General features: G+C 36.1%; 1 protein-coding gene across 1 annotated transcript; it reads left to right on the top strand.

Annotated features, from left to right (window-relative positions):
• Nucleotides 1–6,036: 6,036 nt before the first annotated feature.
• Nucleotides 6,037–16,270, top strand: LOC110287934 (vomeronasal type-2 receptor 116-like). Its single transcript, XM_021154421.1, is given in 7 exon segments — nt 6,037–6,236; nt 7,215–7,220; nt 8,966–9,248; nt 9,802–10,605; nt 12,843–13,071; nt 15,469–16,230; nt 16,233–16,270. Coding segments are annotated over 7 exon segments (2,322 nt in total).
• The last annotated feature ends 2,689 nt before the right edge of the window (nt 16,271–18,959 follow it).

The raw sequence follows: 18,959 nt of genomic DNA, 5'->3' as shown, positions 1-18,959 counted from the left end.
AAGGGGGAGGGAACCCAATTTCCCGCCAAGTAACTCAGGGTCCAGTAGCAGGACGAACACGTGTGTGCCTCCAGGCAGCAAGGGCAGGTTCCAGCAGTGGGCGTGGCAGGATGAATGAGCCGGTAGCTCCACCCTTGAGCAGGCAGGTTCCAGGCTGGGGGGAAGGGAGGCCACATTATACCATCTTTAAAATAATTAATTTAAACTTTCACTAATATCTGCCTATAGGAAGCAGGTTTTTTACTTGTTAATCTCTCTGCCTAGAGGAGCCATCCAGAAATAGCATCTATCTGTTGGGCTCTTTATCTGGAGCCACAGACATTATTAATTAATAACTGTTCATATCAGGGAATTAGCACTGCCCTCTCTGCTTGGAGGCAGTGACTAATTTTCCCTATCCTAGTTCTGAACTGTGTGCAGAATTCCCCACATGATTCAGACAAATCTGTATTTAAATCTATTCTAAAAGGAAGTAATCCATATACTATAAATTCACAGTTAAATCAATATCTGCCCGAAGATTTAGGCAGCTTCCATTATCCGGCTCTCAGACTCAGAGCAGCTATCTTGTCTCTTTCCCCAGCATGGAACCTCAGCGTCCCCTTTCTTTGTTTCAAGGTTTCCATGCTTGAGTCCATGTGACATATTCCAGAGCCACCTTTCTCTCACTTAGAAAATAAATCTCTAATTCTCGGGCTAATAATCTTAAATTTCTAGTGGATTCTTGTCCAACATGTTGGTTTGCCACCTGTTGCAGGAAATATTTAAAATGAACCCATGCTATAGCCGGCATGGTTCCTGAAAGCTGGCCTGCCAGGCACTGGCAGGCAATAGCCAGCCTGTTTTCATCTCATGGAGGCTCTCTGACTCAGAGCTCCAAAAGATCTCCACCCAGCTCTCTTAGTTCCCACTGGCAGGTTGCTACTACTTGAGCCCCACACTACAAAACTCCAAGGACCTTTCATGGTGAACTTCTGGCAAACCCACACTTTGCCAATATACCATTCCTTCTGGAACCCAGTGGAGCTGTTGCGTGAAGGAAAACACCACAAAAACTTAGTTCAGAATCAATGGTAACTCAATCACTGGGCACATCAACTAGAATCCTAACCTTGTAAGCCATTGTAAATCTAAATCCTCCTGTATCGAATTCTCGAGGAGTCCCCATCTAAACAAGGCGATACTGGAAGGGTCATTTTCAACTCTTGTTCTCCATGTCCAAGATTGGCCTATTTATATTTTTGAGGTGTGTTTCTTGTATGCATCAGAATGATATATCCTGTTTTAGCATCCATTCTGTTAGCCTCTGTCTTTTTATTTGGGAATTGAGTTCATTGATATTGAGAGATGTTAATGATAAGATACTGTTATTATTCTTATTGGTGGTGGTTGTGGTGGTGGTTCTGGTAATGGTAGGACATGTATATTTTCCTCCTTTTTCTTCTCTTTTCTTTTTTTTTCTTTTCTTTTTTTAAAGCCTGTATAGAATTACTTATTTTCTGTCTTATTGTGGACATATTTATCTTTCTTGGGTTGAGCTTTTTCTAGTATGGAAGTAGAGCTGTATTTGTTAAAGACACTGGCTGCATTAGGATTTGTCTTGAAATATCTTGTTTTCTCCCTGTACAGTGGTAATTGAGCATTTTTGGAAGGTGGTATAGTAGTCTAGGTTGGAATGTGTGTATTTTAAAAGTTGAAAGTGATCTGAACAGACTCTTCTAGGTTTTAAAGTATGAGTTGTGAAGATAGATGTAATTCTGATTAATCTGTTTATCAAAATTATCATAGGAGGTATGTTACATGGTTTTTTCCATTTGCCACTTTTAATATTCATTCTGTGCTCTATAGATTTTTAATTTTTATTATTCTGTTCCCTGAATATTTTCTAAATGGTGTTCTATGGGTTTCTTTTGGTTTTTATAGGCATCTCTTTCTTTAGCTTATTTTCTTGAGAATTTTATCTGAGCCTTGTAACTGAGAATTTTCAATAATTTCTATTTATGTTATTTTTGGGTAGGTCTCTTCATGCTATCCCAGTATTCATATATGGTTTGGGTTAGGAATATTTTAGATTTAACATTTTCTTTAACTGAAGTATCAATTTATTTTTACTGTTTATTATAAAAAACAAAAAAAATGAAAATTTAGACACATACAGGATGACTTAGGCACAAATTATTCCAATAAATCAATAAAAATGCTACTATAGAAGAATGAACACAATAATTGGTCAGATAATTCTAAAGAATACAAGTAATGAAGTAATGAAAAAATGAAATAAATGAAGAGATGCTTTTCCTTTTCAAAAATGCAAATCATAATAACAAGCAGCATTTCAACATATAGTGACAAAAATCTAAAACACATGATGCTAGCCAGTATTTATGAAAATATAGATATTGATCATAAGTTTATGTTGACTTTTGCTAGTGTATGCTCTCTCCAGGTTCTTTTTGGAGGGACTCAGAGCTATGCATTTCCTCTTGGCACTGCTTTCATTGTGTCCCATAAGTTTGGGTATGTTGCACCTTCATTTTCATTAAATTCTAAAAAGTCTTTAATTTCTTTATTTCTTCCTTGACCAAATTATCAATGAGTAGGGTGTTGTTCAGCTTCCGCGTGGATGTGGCCTTTCTGTTGCTTTTGTTGCTATTGAAGACCAGCCTTAGTCCATGTTGATCTGATAGGAGGCATGGGATTATTTCAATCTTCTTGTAACTGTTAAGGCCTGTTTTGTGACCAATTATAAGGTCAATTTTGGAGAAGGTATCATGAGGTGCTGCGAAAAAGTTATATTCTTTTGTTTTAGGATGAAATATTCTATAGATATTTGTTACATTCATTTGTTCAATGACTTCTGTTAGTTTCAATGTGTCTCTGTTTAGTTTGTATTTCCATGATCTGTCCATTTCTGAGAGTAGACTGTTGAAGTCTCCCACTATTATTGTGTGAGATACAATGTGTGTTTGGAGCTTTATTTGAGGTTCTTCTGTGAATAGTGGAGCCATTGCATGTGGAGCAGAGATGTTCAAAACTGAGAGTTCTTCTTGGTAAATTTTCCTTTGATTAGTACTAATTGTCTTTTTTAAAATCCTTTTCGATAACTTTTTAGTGAAAGTTGCTTTTATTCGATAATAGAATGGCTACTCCAGCTTGTTTCTTGGGATCATTTGCTTGGAAAATTATTTTCTAGCCGTTTACTAATAGATGGTGTCTTTCTTTGACACTGAAGTGTGTTTCCTGTAGGCAGCAAAATGTTGAGTCCTGTTTCTGTATCCAGGCTCTTAGTCTATGGGTTTTGTTGTTGTTGTTGTTGTTGTTGGGGAATTGAGTCCATTGAGATTTAGAGATGTTAAGGAATAGGGATTGTTGCTTCCTGTTACTTTATATGTTTGTGTGGCTATCTTCTTTTGGGTTTGTTGAAAGAAGATTAATTTCTTGCCTTTTCTAGGGTGTATTTTCCCTCATTGTGGTGGCATTTTCTATCTATTATCCTTTCTAGGGCTGGATTTGTGGAAAGATATTGTGTAAATTTGGTTTTATCATGGAATATCTTGGGTTCTCCATCTATGGAAATTGGGAGTTTTGCTAGGTACAGTAGACTGGGTGGCATTTGTGTTCTCTTGGGGTCTATATGACATCTGCCCAGGATCTTGTAATTTTCATAGTCTCTGGTGAGAAGTCTGGTATAATTGATAGGTCTGCTTTTCTATATTACTTCATATTTTTCCATTACTGCTTTTAATATTCTTTCTTTATTTTGTGCATTTGTGTTTTCATTATTATGTGACAGGAGGAATTTCTTTTCTGGTCCAATCTATTTGAAGTTCTGTGGGCCTCTTGTACATTTAGAGGCATCTCCTTCTTTCAGTTAGGGAAGTTTTCTTCTATAATTTTGTTGAAAATATTTACTGGCCCTTAAAGTGGGGAATCTTCACTCTCTTCAATACCTCTTATCCTTGGCTTCAGTCTTTTCATTGTGTCCTGGATATCCTGGATGTTTTGAATTAGAAGCTTTTTGCACTTTGCATTTTCTTTCACTTTTGTATCAATGTTTTCTATTGAATCTACTGCACCTGAGATTCTCAATTCTATCTCTTATATTCTGTTTTGGATGCTTGCATCTATGACCCCTGATCTTTTTTCTAGGTTTTCTGTGTCTCCCCTTTGTGTGTCTTTAGTGATTCTATTTCCAATTTTAGATCCTGGATGGTTTTGATCATTTCCTTTACTTGTTTGATTGTGTTTTCCTGCAATTCTTTAAGGGATTTCGTGTTTCCTCTTTAACGAATTCAATACCTGTGTTCTCCTGTAATTCTCTAAGAGAATTATTATGTCTTTCTTAAAGTCCTCTATCATCATCATAAGATGTGATTTTAAATCAGAGTCTTGCTTTTCTGGTGTGCTTGGGTATCCATGGCTTACTGTGGTGGGAGAACTGGGGTCTGATAATGTCAAGTAGCCTTGGTTTCTGTTGCTTATGCTCTTGCCCTTGCCTCTTGCCATCTGGTTTTCTCTGTTGTTAGCTGGTCTTGCTGACAATGTGTGTGGCTTGTCCCGCCTGTATGTCTGTGTGTCACAACTCTTGGGATAACAGTTCTCTCAGAGGAACTTGAGTATGGACACTGTGTCAGAGGGTCAGCATTGTTGCAGACTGAAAAAAGAAGGATCCTGTCCTGTGTTGTTCCTTAGTTCCTGTGTCCTGATGGTTCTAGGTGGGTCCCTATCAGGCCAAGAATATGAGCAGAAGTAGTGGTCTTACCTGTGCTCACATGTGAGTCAGCACTCCTGAGACCAGCTCTCTACCTATGGTATTTGTGTATGGAGCACTATGACACAGGATCAGTTTCTGGTATGGATGGAAACCAGAAGAATCCACTTCCAGGCAGCTCCTTGGTTCTTGTGACCTGATGGCACCACTTAATTCAGTGTGGATATTATGGGCAAAAATATAAGGTAGTTCAAAAATAAAAATCATATTCAATGCTCCATCTGTGTCACTCATTGTAATCTATTCAACTTATATAAATTAGTATAATAGGCATACATCTGTATCATTGCAATGTAATCCAAGACAGAACTGTTTTAAAACAAATACCAACTAGACAGGAATGAAAAATATAAGGTATATACTAACATTAGCAATAAAATTCTCTCTCCTAAATAACACCTAAATTCTTTCATTCCTTTGAGTAAATGCATAAAATTGTTCTCAACCACATTAAAGAAGTGTGAACAAACATCAACTAAAAAATGTTTCATCAAATGACACTGAGTGCCAGGGACTGATTAAAGGTAAGAGATCAGCATAGGAACTCAGTGAATGTCTGTCTGCACAGGTACTAATATTAGACAGGATGGGTGTTGAATCTCTATAATTCCAGGCATTTTTGGATTTAGCATAATGACATGTTCTCAAGATGACAAGAATCATAAGAAGGTTAAGGAGATTTTGTAAACATGACTAGCATACAATAGTATAAGAACAACAGAGAGAATGCTCAACACCTTGCTCAATACTGGATGTTAGATTGCCCTTCCCTACACTATAAAATGGAAGACATTATGTCCCATAATTCAACTCAAAGTCTGAATGATATGGAACATTTATGACCTTCTCAACTCTTGTCTTATTATGGAAGTTCTGATGAAATCCATCGTGTTTATACATATGGCTGTTGACACCTGGTCTGTTCCAAGCTCTCCAGGAGAAAGTTATCCCTGGGGAGAAGTATGTCATGGATATGAATGAAATCATGGCACCTGAGGATGGAAGACATGATCTTCACAACATGTTTTCAGAAAAGATTTGATCAAAAGTTTTCAGACCTCAGATGTAGAGCTTGAGGCCACAATTTTCCTGATGTATCCAGGGAGCATGACATAGAATGAATGGAAAGGAATTGTTGACTATAACTAAGTGGATCTTCAGAGAGCAGTAGCCATAAAACAGACACATAGGTGTATATGTGTGAGTGATATTTTTCTGCATAAGAAACACATTTCACAACTGCTTGATCTTAGATCTTAGCAGATATGAAAAACCTGTGTGTTTTCACTCTTTCCTTTTTCCTCCTGGAGTTTTCTCTGATCTCGTGCCACTTGACTGAACCCATGTGCTTTTGGAGGATAAAGAATAATGAAGATAATGATGGAGATTTGAGAAGTGACTGTGGGTTTTTCCTTGCAGCAGTTGAGGAACCTACTGACTACCCTTATAATATCTCTGATCTTAGGTAAGTCATTAACTTTAATTCCTGCTCCAATGTTAGGTATTAGATGTATTTAGCTGTGTATACAAACTGTGGGGTTGTGTCCTGTTCTTCCCCATGTAACCTTAAGAACCACTGAAAAATAATTATAATGTAATCACTATTTTAATACTTTCAAATGTGTCACAGTTTAGTATAGCTTTACTACATTGGACTACAGTTCACAGTGCTGGAAAATGAGAGGGATTGGAGACTATCTGTTGAGTCTTTGGATAACATATGTTGAAAGATGTCTCATCATCTGCCTTAAATTCACAATCCCCACCTGTGGCAAGAGCTATATATATAAACAAACTGCATCACTGCCTATATTCTATTGTCTGCCAATGGTTTCTATATAAGCATGCATCTAAATACCTTCATAAAAAGGTTATCTAATTTTGATCTCCAAACCAGTTGAGCATAAATTCATACATTGAAATATTTGTGTATGTGTGGGTCTACTCTACATGGTTACATGTATAACAGTATATATATATATATATATATATACTTATGTTCTCCATATATACTTGTGAATATATATATATATGTATATATACTTTGCTTTATAAAATAGTCTTTGAATGAGCCCCTCCTGCCATTCTGGAGTTGACACTGAATGTAGAAAAAGACTCCAGGCTTCATATTCTGTTAACAAAATAATCTTTTCATTCAAGTATACAAATGTCCAGTCACATGTTAGGCTTATTATTAGTGTCAGATTAATGGCCAATATTTCTCTTAATTATTGAATTAATATTGAAATAACATTAGAGAAAGTCTAGTGATGGTGGCTTTACATTATTATACTTTTGTGTTAGTTCAGTAGGAATTTCATTTCTGATGTATCATGTATTATCCCATACCACATAGGAAAAATAGTGGAAATTCTCATTGGTGACCCTATTTTAGCCATAATAAAGATTAAAATTACAAATATATGAACCATATCAATACAAGTTTCAGGTTTAGAGAGAAACACTTAGCTCCAAACTCTCAATTGAAAAATGCAAATGAGCATGTTTGCTGTCTTTATTCCTAATGAGAGGAAATTGCTAATAGTAGCAGATAAACTGCCAACTGTGCTGGGGCAGATGAACACATTTCATATGGAAAGAAGGTCTCTGTACTCAGAAATCACTTAAAGAATATCAAAGGATTAGGAAGACTGAGATGTTAAGAAAAATCTCATACCTCTTTTACAAAACTGATACAGTAGCAACACACTAAAAGGTAACATTACATTGATACAAAGAGCCTAAAGGATAATATTCTGGTTATGTATATTGTATCATCATGTATATTTTGAAATGGACAAATTAAATTAAACAAAATGTATCTTAAAATAATCTGTGTATTGAATATTAATGGTTGAAAGTATTAAAAGCATGTACTAGAAACATCATGGAAATATTATTGATATTTTTTCTAACTGTGATTGTAATTAGCATTTTCTCAGTGTTTAACTTCAAAGAGTTTTTCCTATTTTGAAATTTGTAAAATACTTACTGATAAAATAATTTCTCTCCTAGAAACACTGATAATCTTTTTTAAGTAAACTGATTGTTAGGCAATATGCACAGATATATAATGTGTTTTTGAATACTCTCATATTATATCAGGTGGTATCATATAAGGTCTTTTAAATATATTTCTAGTGTTAATATTTTAATATTTTATGCACTTTTACTATGTTTAATACCCCAAAAAATATTTTGTATATTTTGAAACCATTTGGTACTAACATTAGATATAGGATCCTCAGTTATAGACATTAATAAATATGCATTAATGATATTTTTAGGGTAGGAAAGGATATGAACATAAAAGTTGAACAAATTTTTTATGTATTATTTGATTCTCAAAATACTCAATATTATTATGATGTGTGATATATAATGTAGCCATCCAGTGGCTTACAGTCAAGCAGGGCTCACCTGGAAGGAGGGCTGGAAATGAACGTGTGGGGCAAAAGAAACATGGAGCTAAGACAGTATTCTGATCAAGACTAAAAGTTTATTACTGCAGCTTCAGCTTATAAGCACTTCAGCACTCAGAACTCTTCTTGAGAAAGTTCCTCTACAGACTAAACATAGATAAGAGTTCCTCTTGGTTGCTCACACTACTCTCTGACCTTGGCTACACTGACTGTTCTCATGGCCTTGGCTACACTGACTGTTCTCATGGCCTTGGCTACACTGACTGTTCTCATGGCCTTGGCTACACTCACTGTTCTCATGGCCTTGGCTACACTCACTGTTCTCATGGCCTTGGCTACACTGACTGCTCTCATGGCCTTGGTTATACACACTGTTCTCATGGCAGCACTCTGACTCTCCACAGTATAAAATGCATTTAAATAATAAAGATTTTAAGGAGAATGTGTTATATACTTCATATGCTTTTTTTTGTACCTGTGGAATTACAACTCCAATATTATTTTATACTAATCTCCTTCAATAGGACTGTAATCTAGTTCAAGGTTGGCATTCAGAGATAAAACAATCTTTATTTTCACAAATATAAAACTTATAACATAGTGCCCTATTTCTATGAATTCTTAAATTCTATTTAACTCTAAAGATCTCTAATTTATTATGCTTATTTCAAGATATTTAGACAGAAATATATTATGTCTCATATTACAAACTTTACAGGACTTGGAATTTTATGTTTCAAACATCTCCCTTAATCATTATGCCTTGTTTTAGAATACCAGCAAGAAGATATGAGTTTTTCCTAGTACTGTTTTTTGCAACTGATGAAATCAACAAGAATCCTTATCTTTTACCCAACATGTCTTTGATATTCCCCATTAATGATGGTCAGTGTGAAAAAACATTGGGAGATCTGGATAAAATATATTCAGAAAAGAGCTATACTGTGGAATTTACTGATTATATCTGTGCATATTTTGGAACCTGTTTCATAGCCCTTATAGGACCATCATGGAAAACATCAATAAAACTGTCAATTAATTCTNGGACACCAAGGGTAAGAATATGTGACACTGGATGAGTTAACANCTTTTTGTGTTTAAATATTCATTTATTTAATGTAGGTGAGTACATTGTCACTGCCTTTATACAGACCAGAAGAGGGCATCAGATCCCATTACAGATGGTTACTGGGAATTGAACTCAGGAACTTTGCAAGAGCAGTCAGTGCTCTTAATCACTGAGCCATCTCTCTAGCCAAAGTTAACAACTTTTAAATTCCATTTACATGTGCCTACAAGAAAACTTGGAGAGTATCCATTTATGAGTGCACTGTTACACACAAATAAACACGCACACGAATAATAAAGAGTTACATAATAGGATCATAGTTCTACTGGGCAAACAGGCAAAATTGTTTTCTAGAACATTCATACTTGTCAGGAATACTCTAGAATCTAATAGGAATAATATATGATATTTATAGTATAATCTTAATATCTTTAATATGAATTCTGAAAGGTGAATAATACTACCTGTGTATAAGTACAAATATCCTAACAATCTTATTCCTCATGTGGATGTTTCATCCTCTCTTCTATATCCTTTAGGTTTTCTTTGGACCATTTAATCCTAAGCTGAGTGACCATGACCAGTTTCCCTATGTCCATCAAGTAGCCACCAAGGACACACGTTTGTCTCATGCAATGGTCTCCTTGATGCTTCATTTTAGATGGACTTGGATAGGACTGGTCATCTCAGATGATGACCAGAGTATTCAGTTTCTATCAGACATGAGAGAAGAAATGCAAAGACGTGGAATCTGTTTAGCTTTTGTTAANATGATCCCAGAAGACATGCAGTTATATATGACAAGGGCTAAGATATATGATAAACAAATTATGGAATCAACAGCAAAGGTTGTTATCATTTACGGTGAAATGAACTCTACCTTAGAAGTTAGCTTTAGAAGGTGGGAAGATTTAGGTGTAAGGAGAATCTGGATCACAACCTCACAATGGGATGTCATCACAAATAAAAAAGATTTCAGCCTCGATTTCTTCCAAGGGACTGTCACTTTTGCACACCATGTACGTGAAATTGCTAACTTTAGAAATTTCTTGCAAACAATGAACAGTGAAAAATACACAGAAAACGTTTCTGAGTCTAGACTGGGGTGGAATTATTTTAATTGTTCCATCTCTAAGAACAGCAATAAAAAGGATCATTTTACATTCAACAACACATTGGAATGGACAACACTGCACAAATATGACATTGTCCTAAGTGAGGAAGGCTACAATTTGTATAATGCTGTGTATGCTGTGGCCCACACCTACCATGAACTCATTCTTCAACAAGTAGAATCTCAGCAAATTACAGTGCCCAAAGGAACATTCACTGACTGTCAGCAGGTAAAGTTTCTTTCTTTTTTTTTTTTTTGAATTATACAGTTTCTTCATTTACATTTCAATGCTATCCCTAAAGTCCTGTATACACTCCCCAAGTTCTGCTCCCCTACCCACCCACTCCAAGTTCTTGGCCCTGGTGTTCCCCTGTACTGAGNCATATAAAGTTTGCAAAACCATGGGACCTCTCATCCCAATGATGGCCGACTAGGTCATCTTCTGCTACATATGCATCTAGAAACATGAGCTCTGGGAATTCTGGTTAGTTCATATTGTTGTTCAACCTGTAGGGTTGAGACCCCTTCAGCATCTTGGGTACTTTCTCTAGCTTCTCCATTGGGGACCCTGTGTTCCATCCAATAGATGACTGTGAGCATCCACTTCTGTATTTGTCAGGCACTGGCATAGCTTCACACAAGACAGCTATATCAGGGTCCTTTTAGCAAAATCTTGCTGGCCTATGCAATAGTGTCTGAGTTTGATGGCTGATTATGTCATAGATCCCTGGGTGGGGTAGTCTCTCGATGGTCCATCCTTTCGTCTTAGCTCCANACTTTGTCTCTGTAACTCCTTCCATGGGTATTTTGTTCCCTACTCTAAGGAGGAATGAAGTATCCAAAATTTGGTCTTCCTTCTTCTTGATTTTCTTGTGTTTTGCAAATTGTATCTTGGGTATTCTAAGTTTCTGGGCTAATATCCACTTATCAGTGAGTACATATTGTGTGAATTCCTTTGTGATTGCATTACCTCACTAAGCATGATATCCTCTAGATACAGTCATTTGCCCAAGAATTTCATAAATTCATTGTTTTTAATAGCTGAGTAGTATTCCATTGTGTAAATGTACCACATTTTCTGTATCCATTCCTCTGTTGAGGGACATCTGGGTTCTTTCTACCTTCTGGCTATTATAAATGAGGCTGCTATGAACATAGTAGAGCATGTGTCCTTATTACCAGTTGGAACATCTTCTGGGTATATGCCCAGGAGAGGAACTGCTAGATCTTCCAGTAGCACTATGTCCAATTTTCTGAGGAATCACCAGGCTGATTTCCAGAGTTGTTGTACAACTTGCAATCCCACCAGCAATGTAGGAGTGTTCCTCTTTCTCCACAATCTCACCAGCATCTGCTGTCACCTGTATTTTTTATCTTAGCCATTCTGACTGGTGTGAGGTGGAATCTCAAGGTTGTTTTGATTTGCATTTTCCTGATGATTAAGGATGTTGAACATTTTTTCAAGTGCTTCTCAGCCCTTTGGTATTCCTCAGTTGAGAATTCTTTGTTTGCTCTGTACCCCATTTTTTAATGAGGTTATTTGAATTTCTGGAGTCCAGCTTCTAGAGCTCTTTGTATATATTGAATATTCATCCCCTATCATATTTAGGATTGGTAAAAATCCTTTCCCAATCTGTTGGTGGCCTTTTTGTCTTATTGACAGTATTCATAATATTTAGATATATCAATGAGATCTTTTAAATNTACCCAGAGAAACAACTGTACATTTGTTAGATATTATTCTGTCAGAGGAAAGATTTCTTCACTGTAAATCTCCCTAATGAATATTTAACATGGATAAATATCATGCACAAGGATCACATTTGGTAGGAGACAATACATTTTTTTTATGATATCAGGGAGTTTTCTGAAAATGTGTCTCAACATTTCACCAAATAAGTTCAAAAATTAAAATAGAAGCCAAGAGTTTTATCATAAAACCCTTAAGTGATGAGTCGACTAGAATATTTTTCTAAAGAATAATTTCGCAAGAATTGGTACATGAGCTATGATTAATAATTATTCATTTTATTAACAATTATTTACAAAACCAGAAATGATTAAGACTTCACATTTTATTAAGTTTTTGTTTATGTATATAGACTGTATGTACACGAAAGGCCCACAACCATTCTTTTCACAACTTAGAGACATTCAGACTTCCCCTTCACTTGCACATACATGACATCATGTTTTTAAAACTACCATTTTTGAGGAACATGCTCATACATGCACAGTGTTACTTGTTATCTGTTAATCATTTCTTCTTGCACATTTTACAATGGAACATTAATATGAAGTATTTTAATTTTAAATCATCCATGAGGCATATTGCATTTTACTACAAGGAATTGTTTATTTCACCTGTCTTTTCTGAAATTCATAAATTAATTATGATAAATTCTCAATTTGTCATTCCCTTTACTGATGTGCATGTGTAAACATCTAATGATGCATCTTAATTAGGTGTCTTCCATGCTGAAATCCAGGATATTTACTAACCCTGTTGGAGAACTGGTGAACATGAAGCATAGGGAAAATCAGTGTACAGANTATGACATTTTCATCATTTGGAATTTTCCACAAGGCCTTGGATTAAAAGTGAAAATAGGAAGCTATTTGCCTTGTTTCCATCAGAGCCAACAACTTCATATATCTGATGATTTGGAGTGGACAACAGGAGGATCATCAGTGGGTATACTACAATTTTAATTTTTTCAGGATATCTGAATTTTAAATTGTGAGGCACTAAAGTAATAGCTCTGTGGTTAAGAACAGTTGCTACTCTTGCAAAAGACCATGCTCAGTTATAAGCACCAAAATTAATAACTCTTATCTTCATGTAAATCTAGTTATAGGGAGCAAAGTCCCATGAATTCCAAGTTCAATAGTGCCCACATGCCTACTAACACACAATACAGTTGTATAATTATTAAATGTTTAGTAATATTTCTCTCTGTATATATATATATATATATATATATATATATATATATAATTTTGTAACTCTATACAAACCATGGAATTTTCTGATTCTTTGTGAATATATTTACAGACTAATTAAGTATAGCATGTATTCATTAACAGAAATATTTCTCCTGAATCAAGGTATTTTTTATATATTTTTATTGGCTATTTTAGTTACTTACATTTCAAATGTTATTCCCATTCCTAGTTTCCCCTCCTCTGTGGAGTATAGCCTTATCTGGCATCAGTGGGAGGAATGGCCCTTGGTCCTATGGAGACTTGATGCCCCAGCCTAGAGGAATGCTAGGGTGCTGAAGTAGGAGTGGGCATGTGATTGTGGTAGCTCCCTTATAGAAGCAGGGGGATATGGGGATGGGATAGAGGGCTCCATTTTTTCTTTTAAACTTAGGAAAACTTCATTAATTTCATGAGAGTCATATATAACATATTTTGTTCATATTCATTAAACTCTTTCTTGATTTACCCTATCTTGTCTCTCNATACAGCTCAGTGTTCTAGTTTATATCATGAGAAACTGATACTACATGAACATTACTTTTGGATTATTGAGTTTAGAAGGGAAAATTTTTAAACTGTTACAGCCTGAATGTTACATATAAAATATTATGTGATATAGTAAATATTGTATGACATTCAGTGCATTGCAGGGTAATACAAAATAATAATGTTCCTGAAACTGTTAAGTAATGCTAGTTATCAGAGGAATATTTATAACCATATCTGTTAATGTCCCATATAACAATCTATGTGTCATTATACATATGATATATACATAAACTATACACCTCACATATTATATAATACTTGTGTATTGCCTCAGGTACCCTCCTCCCTGTGTAGTGTATCATGTACTGCTGGATTCAGAAAAATTCATCAGAAACAAATAGCAGACTGCTGCTTTGATTGTGATCAGTGCCCAGAAAATGCGGTTTCCAATGAAACAGGTACATGGTTGCATAGAGAAGAAAAATTGATGAATTAAAATGCCTTCTCTTTCCAAACTAGAAATATGATATGGCCTAGGTGGAAACTGAAGACCTAAAATTTCCATGTTTCAGAACTTGATCAGTTAAGTAATGTCTACTTCTTTTAGATCCAGCAAATAACTTGCAATATTTTCTACAAACTATGCAATTCTTTCATAATATGATGGCTACTAATTTTATATTATATAGAAAATATCAAGGGGGNCATACCTCTATAACTATTTTTGAACAGTAATATTAGGCATAATCTATGCATATGTTTCTTTTCCTTTGATTCTTTTTACAAAGAAAATTAGCTATAGGATCAGTTCACAATCTGTCCCTTGATCACCCAAAATAGTCCCTGTCAAAGGCCAGATGCTCAGCATAGCAGCTGTTGTTTAATGAAATACATTTTAAAAACTTAGATGGCTTAAGAGATTAAGCATTTCCCGTCAAAGAATTAGAACATGAGTGAAGATTTCCAGGATGAAACAAGAGATGGGAGATTGTTTATCATCAATCACAGCCTACCTAAGGACAGACAGATGAATGTGAATATCCATACCTTTTATGTCATAGAATTTGGAAGATGTGCTTGGGAAGAAAGATATCTTCCCACAATGAGCGGGACATTCATATGTTTATGATGCATACAGATTCAAGAATGAAAATATTCCTCTATGTAAATATTTGCATGAGGAATTTTATGCTCTGGTGCCTATGTGTAGATAAAAATAAAGGACACAACTCTCAAAGTAAACAAAGTACATAACATATTTCATCTACTGGCATCAGTAACTATGTCTACACTATACGCTTGTCTCTGAGTAGTAAATTTATGGTTTGAGGAGTTAAATAATCTGGAGTTATACATATAAATATTCATCATATTTTTCATTATTTTTGTTTAATAAATAATTTTTGCTGTTCAATTCCCTATAATGGTGCTTTGTTCCATCAGAAAGCATAGGTTGATAGAGAGAAATGTTGAGTAACTGGTCCCTACAATAATAAGGAATGGAGTGGATTCTCAACACCAAATTATTTATTGATATATCCTCTAAACAATACAAATACACAATTATTAACTAGAAAAGTATGATATCTTATAAGGGTCTATTATTGTTTGCCAGCAGATATGGAACAGTGTGTGCGGTGTCCAGATGATAAGTATGCCAACTTAGANAAAACCCACTGCCTCCAAAGAGCTGTGTCATTCCTGGCTTANGAAGATCCATTGGGGATGGCTCTAGGATGCATGGCCCTGTCCTTCTCTGCCCTCACAGTTCTAATACTAGTCACTTTTGTGAAGTACAAGGATACACCCATTGTGAAGGCCAATAACAGCATTCTCAGCTACATCCTGCTCATCTCTCTAGTCTTCTGTTTTCTCTGCTCATTGCTCTTCATTGGACATCCCAACCAGGCCACCTGTATCCTGCAGCAGACCACATTTGGAGTATTTTTCACAGTGGCTATTTCTACAGTGTTGGCTAAAACAATAACTGTACTCATGGCTTTCACGCTCACTACTCCAGGGAGAAGGATGAGAGGGATGCTGGCATCAGGGGCACCTAACTTGGTCATTCCCATTTGTACCCTAATCCAACTTGTTCTCTGTGGAATCTGGTTAGGAACATCTCCTCCCTTTATTGACAGAGATACGCAATCTGAACATGGAAAGACCATCATTATTTGCAACAAAGGCTCAGTCATTGCCTTCCACTTTGTTCTGGGATACTTGGGTGCCTTGGCTCTGGGGAGCTTTACTGTGGCTTTCTTGGCTAGGAACCTTCCTGACAGATTCAATGAAGCCAAATTCCTAACATTCAGCATGCTGGTGTTCTGCAGTGTCTGGATCACCTTCCTCCCTGTCTACCACAGCACCAGGGGAACGGCCATGGTGGTTGTGGAGGTTTTCTCCATCTTAGCTTCTAGTGCAGGCTTGCTAGGCTGTATATTTCTCCCAAAATGTTGTGTTCTATTACGTATACACGATTCAAACTTTCTGCCTAAGTACAAAGATAAATTGCCTTCTTGATTCTTTACTAATTTTAAAATGCTAATTATACTCAACTTAACTTTTTGTTTTGTCATAACAAAAGCACCACTAAATCATACAAAAAATTAAGTAATATACAAAGTTAGTACTTACAATGTAGGGCAGCACAGCACTGCCTAATATAATGCCAATTATTGTTTTAGGGGTAAATGGTTTCATTGATGTGAACATCGATGTAAACATTGAGAATAGGGAATCTAAGTTGATGAATGGCTACCAACACTTTGACCTCTAGGTATGTGTGTAAGCCATGTACCTAATTTAATATGTAATAAGGTGACCCTAATGTATATGAGAGTGCTACCTCTTGGCAAAATGTTCTGGGAGCTATAAGAAAGAGGACTTTAAAGAGCACAGGCATGAAGTCAATAATCAGCATTATTCCATATGCTCTCATTGAGTGTCTGCATCCATGTTCTTGCCTTGACTTCATTCTATTAACTGTGACCAAGGTACATAGGGGAATAAGAATTTTCTCACATGGTTCCTTTGACTATGGTGTTTTCTTACAGCAACAGAATTTAAGACATCAGCAAAATGTTAAAATGCTTGGTTGGGATTTGGAATACCACAGATTACTGATGCAATAGAAGGCACTGATTTGAAAGAGAAACAAGATTGAATATTTGTAGAGTGTGGAGCATAGTTACAGTGTTGCATATTGTTGATGGCCATCACAGAGGCCTGAGATTTGTAATTGGTGCATAATGTACTATGAAAATATTCAGAATATCAGGTAAAATACTAAAAGAAGTACAATATATGAAAAGGTCATTGGGGCTCAGATTATGCATGCTGTATAAGGCTCTTGAACATCATATGAAAACATACCATTTCAATACGAAATGAAGAAGTTTCATTCAGGGAGAAAAATTGGTAGTGGAAAAATTNACACACAAGACCTATATCACAATGAGGTCAGTGAAATCTGAGAATATATAAAGCACTCTAGATGAATGACTTCAAAAATGTTATCAAAATAGGAGTAATTAAGAATTATTTGGTTTAATATTATACACACAAAGATGTACATACAAACACATGAACATTATTATTTCTGGACATCAGTTGCTGAAGGTCAGTGTAATTTTCTCTGAAAGTATTGTTTGTTGCTTTTATTTTAATTGTTAATTTACAGTTTATTTTTGATGGGATAATTTAATTGTTTTTTTCTTTATATTTCCTGTCTCAAGAACACCACTTGTAGCCCATCCATACACTCCTAAAATGCATATGACCTATTATTTCATTAATGCTTAATGAATGCATACATGTATTTGTATATACATATACATTTTGAAGTATAAATTGTAGATACTATGTAAAATTGCATGTTTTTATGTTTTGATGGATCATTATTTGGTAATACATGGCCAATATTTGTTCCCTTCCCTGGCTATGACAACGTCCTCCATTCCCAGATTTAAAGTTTCCTGTAAATGGTTGTGTAGGCTAGAAGCTTTGCAAGCTTTCTTCCTTCCATGCTGCCATGCACAGTGCAGTAATCCTTCTTCAGACCATATTTTGTGTGTCATATTGGTAAAACTTCATGGTCTACTTATGCTAGTTATAGAAGATTTGTGTTCACAGCCAGTTTCCTCATCCTTTGACTCACAAGATGTTTTCCACCATCTTCTTTACATTTCCCTGAGCCTTGGATGAGGGAAAATTTTGTAAGAGGATACATTGAATTGTTTCCTTCAACTACCTACTCTGGAAATGACTATCACACTATCACAACATCTTTAAAAACAAAAATATCAGATGGAACTCCAAAATCATTTTCTAAGGAAATAACCGAAAATCTAAGTGTTCTTTTAATCTGGTTCATTGGAATTTCCTGCATTTATCTGCCTGGGTGTATGTAACCGACCTCCCCCCACACCCCTCAGCCTGAAACCTGGCTGAACAGGTTTCACTGTTAGCACGAAGAGAGTATCCGGGGTGGAGCCTTCCACCCTATCGTTCTGCCACTCCCACTGCTACTGCCTGCTGTTCTGGAGCTATCACGTGGTCACCTGAAACTGGACTCCAAGGATGATTTGGCGGGAATGGGCGCCTTCCCCTTCTTCATAAACCAGTGTCTGGGGATAGTAAAATTGAACTTTGATCAGACCGTTCTCTTGGTTTCATCTTTCTCGCACAGCCTAGTTCCCTCTTCTCTTCCAGATTCCAAGATGCCTCCCAGACTAGAACCCAGACATGTGGGCAGCTGGCCGCCACAGATTTGGCCAAACAACATGGGACTGGAAAATGGCAGAGGACATTTGGAAGAAGCACTGCTGGTTTGGAGCTTCATGAAAGACAAAAATAATTAAAGGAAATTCATACCAGAGAAGGTCGGTATGGGCTCAGTTGAAACAGCATTAAACCTGCATGCTAATTCACTTGAAAGACCCACAACGTGAGGACTCTCCCCACGTTCTGACTCAGGAGAGGCGACACCCCAAAATCACCCACAAGAAACGATCTTGCTGCAACTGCAAGAGGATTTTTATTTGAGAGCGTTCTCGGGCCCATGGTCATACACCACGCAGGGGTAGAGGACTATGGCGCCCTGAGTAG

The sequence above is a fragment of the Mus caroli genome, unplaced genomic scaffold, assembly GCF_900094665.2.
Source record: "Mus caroli unplaced genomic scaffold, CAROLI_EIJ_v1.1 scaffold_12888_1, whole genome shotgun sequence".
Lineage (NCBI taxonomy): Eukaryota > Metazoa > Chordata > Mammalia > Rodentia > Muridae > Mus > Mus caroli.
Note: the sequence above shows the minus strand (reverse complement) of the source record. Positions and strands in the feature narration are given on the sequence as shown.